This window comes from Cavia porcellus, unplaced genomic scaffold (assembly GCF_034190915.1).
Source record: "Cavia porcellus strain 051 isolate PalLab524CR breed Dunkin Hartley unplaced genomic scaffold, mCavPor4.1 scaffold_18, whole genome shotgun sequence".
Lineage (NCBI taxonomy): Eukaryota > Metazoa > Chordata > Mammalia > Rodentia > Caviidae > Cavia > Cavia porcellus.
Window position 1 is genome coordinate 28,251,785 of NW_026947501.1, and position 13,019 is coordinate 28,264,803.

General features: G+C 48.1%; 2 protein-coding genes across 2 annotated transcripts in view; one reads left to right on the forward strand and one right to left on the reverse strand.

The window, feature by feature from the left end:
• Positions 1 to 16: 16 nt before the first annotated feature.
• Dok1 (docking protein 1) lies at positions 17 to 3,373 on the forward strand. Its single transcript, XM_003468968.5, has 5 exons — positions 17 to 701; positions 1,028 to 1,327; positions 1,486 to 1,579; positions 1,790 to 1,974; positions 2,212 to 3,373. The coding sequence occupies exons 1-5, from the start codon at positions 144 to 146 to the stop codon at positions 3,022 to 3,024; spliced, it is 1,950 nt and encodes a 649-aa protein (XP_003469016.2). The 5' UTR covers positions 17 to 143; the 3' UTR covers positions 3,025 to 3,373.
• A 783-nt stretch (positions 3,374 to 4,156) lies between these two features.
• M1ap (meiosis 1 associated protein) overlaps positions 4,157 to 13,019 on the reverse strand; it is a 117,758-nt gene continuing 108,895 nt past the window's right edge. The window contains exons 7-9 of the mRNA XM_003468909.4: positions 7,299 to 7,505; positions 5,613 to 5,753; positions 4,157 to 4,523 (exon numbers count right to left, since the gene is read on the reverse strand). Of these exons, the coding sequence (XP_003468957.1) occupies positions 4,362 to 4,523; positions 5,613 to 5,753; positions 7,299 to 7,505 (510 nt within the window). The 3' untranslated portion in view covers positions 4,157 to 4,361. The remainder of the gene's footprint in view (positions 4,524 to 5,612; positions 5,754 to 7,298; positions 7,506 to 13,019) is intronic.

Here is a 13,019-nt window from a genome sequence, read left to right on the forward strand (position 1 = left end):
TAGGTCCTCCCCTCCCCCGTGGAGCTGGCCTCGGCCGCGCCGCCTCCCCCTTTCCCCTGACCCTCCCGGCTCAATGAAGCTTTCTTCGCCCGCAGGTTGGAGGCCGGGCAGCTGCGGTCAGGGAGCTGGACTTTGAAGCGGCCATGGACGACGGAGCGGCCTGGGCGGTGGCCCCCGTGGCGGCAGAAATCCTTCCAGCCCCCTGCCCTTTCCGCAGATCCCCGGCCAGGCGGGATGTACAGTTCTACTCTGGCTGGACCTCGGGCGGGTCCCGCCAGGGGACTGAACTTCGAGAGTCTGTTTGGCCCTGCGGGTGCCCCGGGGAGCCGGCAAGTGACGTCACGACCTTCACTCTGACGTCACGCAGAGTCCGTGATGTCACACGCAGCCCAAGGCCGGGGCGCCAGGGCTGGAAGCACGAAGTTTCCCCGGGTGGAGCCCCTCTGCGCTCCAGGGCGGTGGGGCGGGCCTGCGGATTTGGGGACCCTTCCTCTTTTCCTCCTTGCGCTCTCCCCGCCCTCGGACTGCCCGAGGCGGCGGCGCGCGGAGGGGAAACGCCCCCGCCAGGCCGGCCCCGCCCCGGCCCCGCCTCCGGCCTGCGCCCTCAGGGCCAGGAAGCGCCGGAGGAGCCGCCCGGGGACATGGACGGGGCTGTGATGGAAGGGCCGCTCTTTTTGCAGAGTCAGCGCTTCGGGACTAAGGTAGTGGGAGGCAGAGGATTCCCAGCCCCGAGAGGGCCAGAGGAGCGTGAAAGGGTCCCGAAAGAGGGCGGGGGCGGGGGGTGGGAGAGCCGCCAGCGTCCCCGCCAAGTTGGTCGGAAGCTCTGGAGAGTATTAATGTGTAGGGTCGGTTGTGACCTCGTTGGTGCTACAGAGACTGAGTGGCGTCTTGCTTCGGTTTGGGGAACTTTGCCCCCCTTAGGAAGCTCAGGACCCGCACTTGGCCGGCGCCGTTCCCTCCTTTCCCCTCCGGGCTCGTGCTGCGCGCACTCTCGCTACCGCCCCCGCGTCTCTTGCTCTGTCCCTAGAAATGGAGGAAGACGTGGGCCGTGCTGTACCCGGCCAGCCCCCACGGCGTCGCGCGGCTCGAGTTCTTTGATCACAAGGGGTCGAGCTCTGGAAGTGGTCGAGGGAGCTCGCGCCGCCTGGACTGCAAGGTGATCCGTCTGGCCGAGTGCGTGAGTGTGGCTCCGGTGGCCGTGGAAAGCCCCCCAGAACCCGGCGCGGCTGCCTTCCGCCTGGACACTGCGCAGCGCTCACACCTGCTGGCGGCGGACGCGCCGTCCAGCGCCGCCTGGGTGCAGACGTTGTGCCGAAATGCCTTTCCGGTGAGGGAACCCGCGAGGGGCTGGGACAAATGGCACTGGGCGTTGCGGCGGCGGGGCAGTTACAGCAGCCATGCAGTTGGCTGGCCCAGGATCCCTAGCCTCCTCCCTAGGGCCTTACTGAGGGAATTATAGGGGCCCCGATTATTTCTTTTTCATAGAAAGGAAGTTGGGCTCTGGCGCCATTCACGGACCCACCTAAGCTTTCTGCTTTGGAGATGCTGGAGAACTCACTGTACAGCCCTACGTGGGAAGGTAGATGCTTGAGGAGTCCGGTGGCCCCAGGGAATGGGAAGGAGCGCTCTTGGGGAGTGGGTGATTAGAGGGTGCAGGACTTGTGAAGTTCCTGGAGTCTGACTTCCAAATGAGTTTTCAAAAACCCTGCCCTGGAGTCCTCAGTGTTCTCACCCCTGCCCCCGAGTGCATTTCCACCCAGGTGTCTGTCTAATTGTGTACTCCTTCCAGGATCGCAGTTCTGGGTCACTGTTCAGAAGACAGAGGCCTCTGAGCGCTGTGGCCTGCACGGGCCCTATGTGCTGAGGGTAGAGGCTGAGAGGCTGACTCTCCTGACCTTGGGAGCCCAGGGTCAGATTCTGGAGCCACTTCTTTCTTGGCCCTACACTCTGTTGCGCCGCTATGGCCGAGACAAGGTACAGGGGCTGCCAGGGAGGATGGTCTGGGAGGGCTTTCTGGGTTGGACAGCTGAAAGCCAGTCGGGGCAAGACAGGAAGGCAGGAAGTTCTGCCCGCTGGATCCCTCTTTCCTTTCACCCTCCCTGACCCAGTTTCTAGCCCCAGGCAGTCCATCTGCAGAAGTCTTTACTATTTGGGCCCTGTGACTCACCAGTTCTGACCTCTGGTAACCTATACCCTCCATACCTTCCTCAGGTCATGTTCTCTTTTGAAGCTGGTCGCCGTTGCCCTTCTGGCCCTGGAACCTTCACCTTCCAGACTGTGCAAGGAAATGACATATTTCAGGCAGTTGAGACTGCCATCCGTCAGCAGAAGGCCCAGGGAAAAGTGGGACAGGGGCAAGATATCCTCAGAGCTGACTCCCATGAAGGGGAGGTGGCTGAGGGGAAGTTGGCTTCTGCCCCTGGCTCCCAACAGCTCCAAGGCAGCACCCCAGCCCTGTATGCTGAGCCCTTGGACTCCCTGCGCGTTCCTCCAAGTCCTTCCCAGGACTCCTTGTACTCAGACCCCGTAGACAGTACCGCTTCTCGGGCAGCAGAAGACATTCAGGGGAAGAAACGTCTCTACTGGGATCTGTATGAGCATGTGGAGCAGCAGCTGCAGAAGACCAAGCTGACAAATACCAAAGAGGACCCCATCTATGATGAACCTGAGGGTCTGGCCTCAGCCTCTGCCCGTGGCCTTTACGATGTGCCTCAGGAGCCCAAGGACGCATGGTGGTGCCAGGCTCGGGTGAAAGAGGAGGGTTATGAGTTCCCCTACAACCCTGCCACTGATGACTATGCTGTGCCACCCCCTCGGAGCACAAAGCCCGTCCCAGCTCCCAAGCCCCAGAGTCTGGCCTTCCCTGAACCTGGTACTACAGCTGGTAGCGGCAGCAAAGGCCACAGCTCAGACACTGTATTGTATAGCCAGGTCCAGAAGAGTGGAGTCACAGGGGGCTGGGACTGTGGGCTCTCTAGGACGGGTACTGACAGGACTGGGGTGAAGTCAGAGGGCTCCACCTGAAAAGGTAGCTGATAAGAGGACCATGGGAAGGTGGTGCTAGAAAATCCTGTCAGAATGTGCAGGACCCAGAGCGGGGAGGCCCCTCTCTGGAAGTCCTAGGAAGTGGAACAGGTGGCAGGAGAAGGCATGAGCTCGAGGGAACACAGCACCCTTAAGCCACCCTTCTCCCAAAGGAACAGACAGCTGCTGGACTACCAGGTCTTCAGAAAGGGGTATTTGGTCAGACTGGGTACAGTTCCAGGGTCTTGAATGAAAATTGCCTGGATCCTTATACCTCCCTGCTTTGTTCTTTGCCAGAGATATATTTTAAAAACTTTAAAGATTTGCATTAAAGTCAGTTTGGGTTTAAGAGGCTCTGTGTGTGAATAGGCACAGAGGAGACACACTGGCAGGGTATGCTGGATGGGTATGTCGGGATCAAGAGAACCAGAATGTGCGGGGGGTCATGGAAGGAGGAAAGGGCCCAGGGAGGGAACCCTGCAAAGTGGCAGTTTGTGACCCAGGTCAAGTCCGACTGACCTAGGCTGGGCTTTCACAATGTGACCCTGGGTTAATTATAGGACATTCACAACCCTCAGTCTAGCCTGCTGCCCCTCTGTAAAGTGTGAGAACTGATAGTGAGCTCCAAATTACAGGGTGATTTGTATAAAATGGAGACATTGCTCAAGTATTTAGTATATTATGAAGCACAGAGAGTGTTTTTGCCAATGGTAGCTGGCAAAAACTAGGAGAATGCTGATAGGAAGGGGGGCAGCTATGAGAAGAGACCATAGAGGGAGTTCCCATCCTTTCCCTGTTTGGCTTTGTGTTTGGCTGTGCACCTCCCTGTCCGCTTTGCACATAGATATCAAGCACCAAACACTTGTCTGGAGCTTGTGGGTCCTGCAGTGTGGTGGGTATACTGGAATAAGGATTGCATTTCAATCCTTGTTTTTCATGACCTTTGAAACCTCATTCTTGTCTTAAGTTCCCATTTTCTGAGGGAGACCTGACGTCATCCACCTGTTTACACCAAACTATAAGAAATTCTGGGTTAGGAATGCTTAACAATAGTGGAGGCTTACTATACATTTAATCTTCATTTGTAGTAACAGTATCAAATGACCCAGAAGCAAACCAGAGTCACTGCTGAAGAAGCTACAGGCTTGGGTTTGTGGAGAAGGGTAGGGCAGCAGTGAGGATAGAGGAAGGGGAGGTTCTGTTTCTCCGTCATCGGTCTGGTCCGTTTGAACTCAGAGGAGCTTAGGTGGATGGAAGGCAGATCTGATCACAGAGTTACTTTGTAAGCCTTGGGTTAGGCGTGGTTGAACAGGGTGCTGTGCTCTGGTGGCTGTGACTCAGGACTGGGAGGGATATTCTTCCTCTGGTTCCGAAAGCAGGAAGAAGTCTTCTGAGCAAGATTTGCTGGCTGGTGGCATCTTAGGGGCTCTGCCTGGGGCTGGAGTCACTGGCAGGGGGACCACTGTAGCTCGAACTCGGTTGGTTGGCAGCTGCCCAGCCTGCAAATTGAGCAACTAGAGCCTTTTCTGAAGACTGTACAGTTTTTAAGTCCATATCCTGTCATACTGCTGGGCATTTTGTCCTTTTGCACATCCTGTCTTTGGAGTGTCACCCTCAGGGCTCAGGGCAGTGACTGTGGAGTCCCTGGACTGCAGCCTTTACAGAGCCTTCTCTTTGCCCAGTGTCCCTCCTCTGTCAGCTTGCCACCAAGCCAGCTTGGGTGGGCTGTCCTCTGCATTGTCACTGCACTCACTTCTAGAGGGACTGAGTTTGGAAACAACCTACTCCTGACTTGTGAGTTTGAGACCAGCCTGGGCTGCAAAGTGAGCTCAAGGCCAGCCTGAACTACAGAGGGAGACTGTCTCGAAAAGACAGGAAAAAAACATATTCCTGTAATTTTAGCTAAGACAATAATGGGAGTTTTCTAAATGCTTTGCTCCTGGGAAATCAGCAAAAATTAAGGGCAAAAAGACGCCCAAATATTATAAAACATGAATCTCATACAAACACTTCACCTTTAACTTTTCACTTCAACCCTTGTCACCAGAGCTCTGTTTGCAAGCTACCAACCTTAGCTTCCTCTTTCTATCTGTCCAGTGAGCACAACACTTACCTTGTTGGGATGATGGGAAGATTAAATGGGGAAAATATGTAAAAGCACTGATCATAAAACCTGGCAAATGAGTGGTGCTCTGTAAATGTCACTTCCCTTTTCCTTGGGCAGTTCTTTTCTTGCCATCCTACTGGCTTTTTCTTTCAGGAGGGCCGTGGTTGTGGTGCCAGCACAGCCAGTTTGCTTAATGAGACAATGGTCTGTTAAATGACTAATGAGTTACCATAAAGACTACACTGGAGACACCTAAGCACAATCATATGTAAATACCTAAGCAGACAATCCTCCCTACCCTGAAGGACTGATTTCGCTGGTCTTTTGTTCCCCTCCTCATTGGCATGGTTCTCCTTGAGACTTGCAGTGGGGTCAGAGAGAAGGATGCTTCCTTGGGCAAGACACTGCTGGGCCCGGGTGGAGGGCTGGGGGGTAAAGGGAAGGGAGGGGTGTGAGAAAGTGGAGGGTAGGAGAGCTGTACCTTTCTTGGGCCCCGGCTCTCCCAGCTTGGGTGGAGCCGTCCCTGAGGCTTGGCAAAGGTGCTGCTCAGGTGTGAGTACAGGTGACTCCAAACCTGCAGGGGGTTGTAGGTGGACTCTAGCTCCAGGCCATCCAGCATGCTCTGAGGAAGAGAGGAGGAGAACCCTCAACAGGGAATTTAGGGTCACAGAACACATGTCCTGAAGAGACCGGTGAGTCTTAGAGGCTGGAGAAGGTGTTGAGACTCAGGGCTGAGTAGGACCTGTGAAATAGATGTGTCCTAGGGGTGCTTTGCCTGATTTGGAGAGCTTGTGAAGTGTTAGGCAAAAGGACAGAAATAGAGGCATCCCTGAGTGGTTAAGGCCTCTGAACACTGGCCCGAGGAAGTGTCTCACTGGCTTCTGAGAGAAGTAAGTGGGTTCAAGGGGTACAGTGTGGGCAGCAGGGGGAGGTGTGTCATCAGGATACACATAGGGTGGGGGTGCTCCAGTCTGTAAGGCCAGTACATGAAGTTCCTGGCCTGAGGTGAGCAGAGCAGAGAGGGAGGGGCACAGGAGTGCAGCATTCCTGAGCAGTCAGGTTTTCCGGCCACAGCATCCTGTGCCAGAAACCACTGGCCCCAAAGTGAGACACTGAGTGAGCCCCAGCAGCTCGTGCCCACCTCTCTGTCTCCCGGTGGCTGCCAAACTGAGAGCACAATCCCGGGCTCTGTCCTTTCTGCACGTCAGCCCACGATGCAGCAGTGATGTGGTTCCAGTTCTCCCCATCCAGAGCCTCCCCTCCCACCTTTCGTCTGGAGAAGTCAGCAGGAAATACAGAATCCAGATACAGAGAAGAGAGGCCGAGAATCTGCTTTCAGAACTGTTTACTGCTTTGTACTGGAGTCTCATTCTGAGGCTCTTCTTAATCTTTGTGCCTAGACTCAGCACGTACACACTCAAGGGTACCAAAGCAAATAAAATACCAGACACACACACACACACACACACACACACACACACACATGCACACGCACACGTGCGTGCACACAAAGACACAAAGCCATTCAAAGGTTTGTATTTCTTGGGCATCTCCTTTTACTCCCTCATGTCTCGTCTCCCTTTGCCTTCCAATCTGTCTTTTCCTTTTCCCTGTCCTCTCTAATGTACTTCTCACCCTTTTCCGACTTCAGTTACTTCTCTGTGGTAGAATTGCAGGTGGGAAGAGAGACAATAGATGCAGAGACAAAACCAGTCAAAATAAGCAAAACCTGGAGCTGGTCCTACCTGCGCTACCATTCTCTCTTGCTTGCTACCTGCTTTCCCTTCTGGGACGTGTCTCCTTTCCTCCTTCACAGTTACCCACCCCTGGTGCTCATTTTAGTCAGATTTCAGGTGTGTGTGTGTGTGTGTGTGTGTGTGTGTGTGTGTGTGTACACGTGGTCTTACACTCTTTCCGGATGGTACTAATTCTTAGTCATTCACTTATACCACTGATGTTTTTTCCTCCGTTATCTCTTCCCAAGCCTTATTTCCTTCAAGTCAACTTTCTATCTTAATCTAACAGGCTGGTGACTTCCTCTCACCAGCCATTTCCTGTCCCCTGGGATGACTCCTCCTCTCCCCTCCCTCCTCCCCCAATCCATTCCTTCTGGGTTTATTGCTCTCCCTTTTCTCTATCTATCCCCAAAGACTTGGGCTCCACTTACCTCCACAATCTTAAGGCTGTCTTCAGGTGGGTCATCAGGCAGCGGGGGAAAGGGGCAGGGTAGCATCAGTTCCCGAGTGGCTACTGCCTTCACCAGAAGTGTGAGGGAGCATGATGGTATAATCACATAGAAACTACTGGCAAGGACTCTCTGGCTGTGTCTTAGGCTTGTGGGTTCCCCTTTGGCCAACAGCAGCCATTCTCTTTTCTGAAACAAGAACATACATAAATATTGGTTCATATCAGTGTTTGGTTTGTTTCGAGGATTACTCCCATTGAGGCTTCCCTGAGCTTCTCTTGAGTGTTGAGAAGGACATAGCCGTTTTACTTAGGCCTTGGTAGGGAGGGGCTGTCTGCCTGAACCACAAATGTCGCAAGGTACTACTCTTCTTTCCTGTCCGGAATGTGCCAGAGAGAGAATACACAAAACGATTAACAATGGAGACACAAATTAGAAATACTCTTTAATGTGAAGTTGGTGTGCATTCCATGTACTCTGTTCAGTGGTGAATGAGGAGTTTATTTATTTATTTATTTATTTATTTATTTATTTATTTTAAGGAGGAGAGGTTTATTTAGCTCACATTTTTTAGAGGTTTCAGTCCATAATTGGCTGGCTCCAGGGCATGGTGATTTGGCAGAAGGGAATTCCAGAGGAGAAACAGTTCATGGTGGCAGAAGACAGCAAAAGCAAGCAAAGAAGAAAGCTGAATATAGAGTTTGAAGAATTATAATTCTATATGTATATATATATGTATATACATATATATATATATATATATATATATATATATATATGTTGAGGATAAAACCCAGGGCCCATAATGTGCTAAGCATGAATTCTACCATGAAGTTAGTCCCCACTTCCAGCCAAGAATTGTAATACTTTTTTCTTATCTTTGAGACAGGGTCTCACTATGTGGTTCAGATTGGCCTTGAATTCACTATTTCACCCAAAATGGCCACAAACTTGTGGTGAATCTCCTGACTCAGCCTCTGAGTACTGTGATCATAGGTGTGTGCCACCACACTTGGCAAGAATTGTAATTTTTAAAAATAATTTTGAAACAGAGACTTGTAGAATGTGGTATAGGAACTCAGGTTTTATTTTGAGGGCAAGAAAATCTGACTGGATTTAGAATGGGCTGACTAGGGTGTGTCCCTGGAGTGCTCAGAGAGGGTTTAAGAAGGTTGTCCAAGCAGCTTGCACAGTGAGAGGAGGAGGGGCAGGGAGAGAGGAGCGCTTTGGTAAAATACGGCTGTGTAGGTCAGGCTGTGATCTGAGTCACAGAACAAAGTGAAAAACAGAGTGGCTCTGTGAATGAATTAGGGGAGTACTGCATAGCATAGAGATGACAGAGGTTAGTGCATACGTGAGGAGAGGAGACAAGCAGCATTGTAAACAGACTTTGTAGGTTACCCTTTTGATAGGGCAAGGAAACATGGAATGAGAAAATTTTCTGTTGTAGTTTTCCAAGAAAAACCACAAAACCCCAGGAAGTAGGGAGTCAGAATGGTTAAAATCATCTGTAAATTGTATTTTCTAGCTGGGATTATCATTACAACTGGCACAAACATAACAGTCTCCCTCATATATTAGATGAAAGAAAACACACAAGCTCAACCACTGATACAAAATTTGCTTGAAAAGTTGGGAGAAATAATACTAGAAGACATAAAAAGGCACAAAGAAAAAGATTTTAAGGGGAAAGAAAAATATCAGTCTCTTACGGGAGACAACTGGAAAATGATACAGGGAGAGAGCGAACACTTGCCCTGTTAATATTTCCAGGAACAGGTGTGCATTGTTTCTGCGATTGGGAACCTCTTTGTGGGATAGGAATGGACAAGTACTTCTAAAGGTTTGGCACCTTCTCACTAAAAGGGTTTTTTTTTTTTTTTTTTTTTTTTTTTGGCAGGGTAGGGGGAAGGGTAGGTGATTTGGGCATGGGAAAATTAATCATAACCATAATTATAATAAAAATATTAATGGAATGCTTACTGGGTATCAAGGATTGTGCTTTATGGACCCTTTCATGCTTTCTTAGCATTTTGCTTATATTGAGGTATGCTGTCTTCCTGAAGAACAGGAACAAAATGTGATAGAAAGTGTTACTGATGCTTACAAAAATCCACCAAGTTGAAAATGAATTATATCGAAATCATGTATGTGTACACGGGAGTATTTCCATGGCCCAGGACATAGTCTATTTGAGCCTAAAGGGCTCACTAGGAAGTTTCAGGGTATTCCATTTTACCTGGAGCAAGTAAATTGCCATGGGGCTCAAGATTTGGACCCCCTACGCCCTTCCTTCTCTCCTCTCCTCTTGTTTCCTTTCTCTGAGACAGAGTCTCATTCTGTAGTTCACTGTGGCCTGTGCAGCCCAGGCTGGCTTTGAACTCACAATTTTATTTTATCAGCCTCCCAAGTATTGGGATTACAGGCGTGGGCCACTGTACCAGTCTATTATTATTATTTTAAGCTTCTATTTTGCACTAGTTTATGCATTTGTTTGTGATTGTGTTTATTAAAATTTATTGAGTGCTGATTGTGTTCCATGAAGTAAGTATAGGATTCAGGCATTGAAAAACACAAAAGAAAGCTTTTTTTTTTGTAGCAGGTATTGAACTCTGGACCTTGTGCTTGCCAGACAGGCACTTATGCTTCTGGGTCATATCCCCATGCCAGGATTCAGAAATTCATTAGAAATGTTTCTTGTCCTTGTAGAGTATATCATAAAGTAAGAGGGAAAAGCTATAAACTAATGTTTGTCAAAGACAAGGTGATTCACTTCTTTGGTTTGCCTACTGACAGGCCCAGGGAAAGCTTAGACTTGGACAAATCAGCATGGCCAATCATCATTCTAAGATTTCATTGAAATGATGCTTGGGACTAAAACAATAGCCAGAGGAAAAATGGTAGGGAGTATAGGAGGGGAAAAGAATAAAGTATGTTAAATGTATATATGGATATGCCAAAACCCACTCTTCTGTATAACTAATATGTACTAATGAAAAAGAACCAAGTGAGAGACTTGGGGTATATAACTTAGTGGTAAAGTACTTGCCTAGCATGAGCAAGGCTTTGGGTCTGATAAACACACACACACACACACACACACACACACACACACAGTTATCTACTGAAAATCTTTAATCATAAAATAACCCCAATCTTACTCATGATCTGTATGTGTGGTTCCTGCATTTGTTAGTCACAAGGTAAGAGGGAGGGGGAAAATCCAATTTCTCTTTCTCTTCCTTACATATCTTTTCTATAGATCTTGGTATGGATTGAATGTTAGTAGCCCTTCAGAACTCATAATTAAAATCCTACTCCCACCAGACATGGTGGTGCATGCCTGTAATCCCAGCACTCAGGAGGAGGATCATCAGTTTGAGGCCAGCCTTAGCTACACAGTGGTTGAAGATCAGCAAGACCCTGTCTCAAAAAAGAAAAGAAAAGAAAGCAATGCTTTAACCCACAATGTGGGAGAGAATGTTTGCCAGCTATTTCTTAAAGGACTACTATTGAGAATATATAAAGAACTAAAAAAAAAAAAAATCAGTCTTCCTAGATTTAAAGAACCCAGTCCAAAAATGGGCATCTGAGATGAAAAAACACTTCTCAAATGGACAAATACAAACAGCAAATAAATATGTGAGAAAACATTCAATATCACTTGTCATTCGAGAGACGCAAATTAAAACAATACTGAGATTCCACCTTACCCCAGAAAGAATGGCTACTATCAAGAAATCAAGCAAAGTCTGGAGGAGCTGTCAAGAAAAAGGAATCCTTCTTCACTGTTGGTGGGAGTGTAGATTGGTGCAACCACTGGGGAAATCAGTGTGGAGATGTCTTTAAAAATTGGGATCGGCAGTCTCATTTGACCCAGCTATTTTCTTTCTGGATATCTTCCCAGAAGAATTAAAAACATCATACCAAGCAATATATGTGTACCTGTGTTTTTAGCAGCACAATTTGCAGAAGCTAGATCTTGGAAACAACCTAAATGTCCATCAATTGAGGAATGGATAAAAAGATGTGATATTTTATACAATGGGTACTATTCAGCCATAAAGAAGGATAAACTTGAGAATTTTACAGGTGAATTGATGCAGCTTGAGGCCATACTCATAAGTAAAACAAATCATATTTGCATGTATAAACATTATATTATCTCACTAATGTAAGAAGCTGAAAAAATATAGTATAAATATATATAAAAACACAATATATATACCATTGTTACCTTCTAATTATTGTGATTTAAAATTTTTTTCTCTTTAAAATAAAATAGATTTGAAAAAAATATTTGAGAAAGCTCCCTTATTATGAAGGCAAAATAAAAAGACAGAAAAAAAAATGCTTTAAAAGTTCGACAGTGATTTACAGAGGCATTGGCCCAAGGCTCTGGGAGGAAGACAGGCAAATGCATTCTAGATGAACATATTTCACCTTCAATCCCAGGAGCACTGAGAGAAAATGAGAAGTATAGAAGTTGAACTTTACAGTTCCTGTTTAAGGATTTGAATTGATAGTCTGTTCCTGGTCAGTGATTAATGGACCACCGACTTGAGATGCAGGACTCAAGGCTGAAGTTCAGCTCCTGGGCTAACCTGCTAGAACAGGAGCTCGACATTTGAAAGATATGGTTAACTGCCATAGCAGGTTTTGAGGCTGAGAGAAACAGTCATGTTTGGGGATGTCCCAGATCATCAGCCTTTGGGGTCCTCAAATTGAGCAATGCATAATGACTGTAGAGGACTGTTAAGTATTTTAGAATACATTTTTGCTAATTCTAAAGAAAGGAGCATGGAATAGATGCTAAATCTATCACAAGGCAGGTGAAAAGGTTTCTATGTTTATGTCAAGAACTTTGCCACAAGCCCAGGAAACTTAGGACTTTATTAAGTGGGAGTGACTCTCTTTAGATTAACTGTGGACAGAGAGAGCTGAGTGGCATCTCACACTTCGAGGTTAGCCTGACAAAGTCAGTCTCCTCCATTCCTTCTAACTTCTAAAGCTGCACCAAGGCTGTGAAGGAAGGTGTGGCAGCCATTCACGGTTGGCTAGCCACCTCTCCCACTCCCCTCTCTCTGCCTGGCTTTTTAGTCTTTAGTTATGGTTTCAGCGGGATCACATGACCTGGATTTAAATAATGAGACAGAAGCAGAAGTTGCTAAGTGAGTCTTCTCGAAAAGCAGAACTTTGCCTCTGTACCACTGTCCCTTTTCTCCAAAGGGCAGGATTTGGCCTCAAGGTGTAGTAGCTGTCGGTGGCCATGAAGCAACAGCATAGGCTGATGCTCACCTGCTAGGGATGCTGGTGCATAAAAATGCACAGAGCCTTGCCCTTGATGGTGTCATGAATCAACTGCTTGAGCCCTGGAGTTGTCCACAAACTTTTTGTTTCATGAGAAAAATACAGTCTTATTTACTTTACAATTGGATTTTCTCCTTTTTATTAGTTACAGTCAAATGGACTCCTTATGGATACCAAAGGGAAGGCAGAGGATGGGTCACAGTGCTCACTTCTGGGGTCTGGCTGAGACAGGAGTGAAAAGAACAGTTTAGTGGCACTGCTACAGTCCTGGCCAGGAAGGCAGGTGGGAGTTTGTTATAGCACATGAAAGCTTTAATCTCATCAAGCTAACACTCCATTTGCCTGCCATTAATATGATGGCCTGGGGCTACCTTCACCGTTCAGTTAAGCACT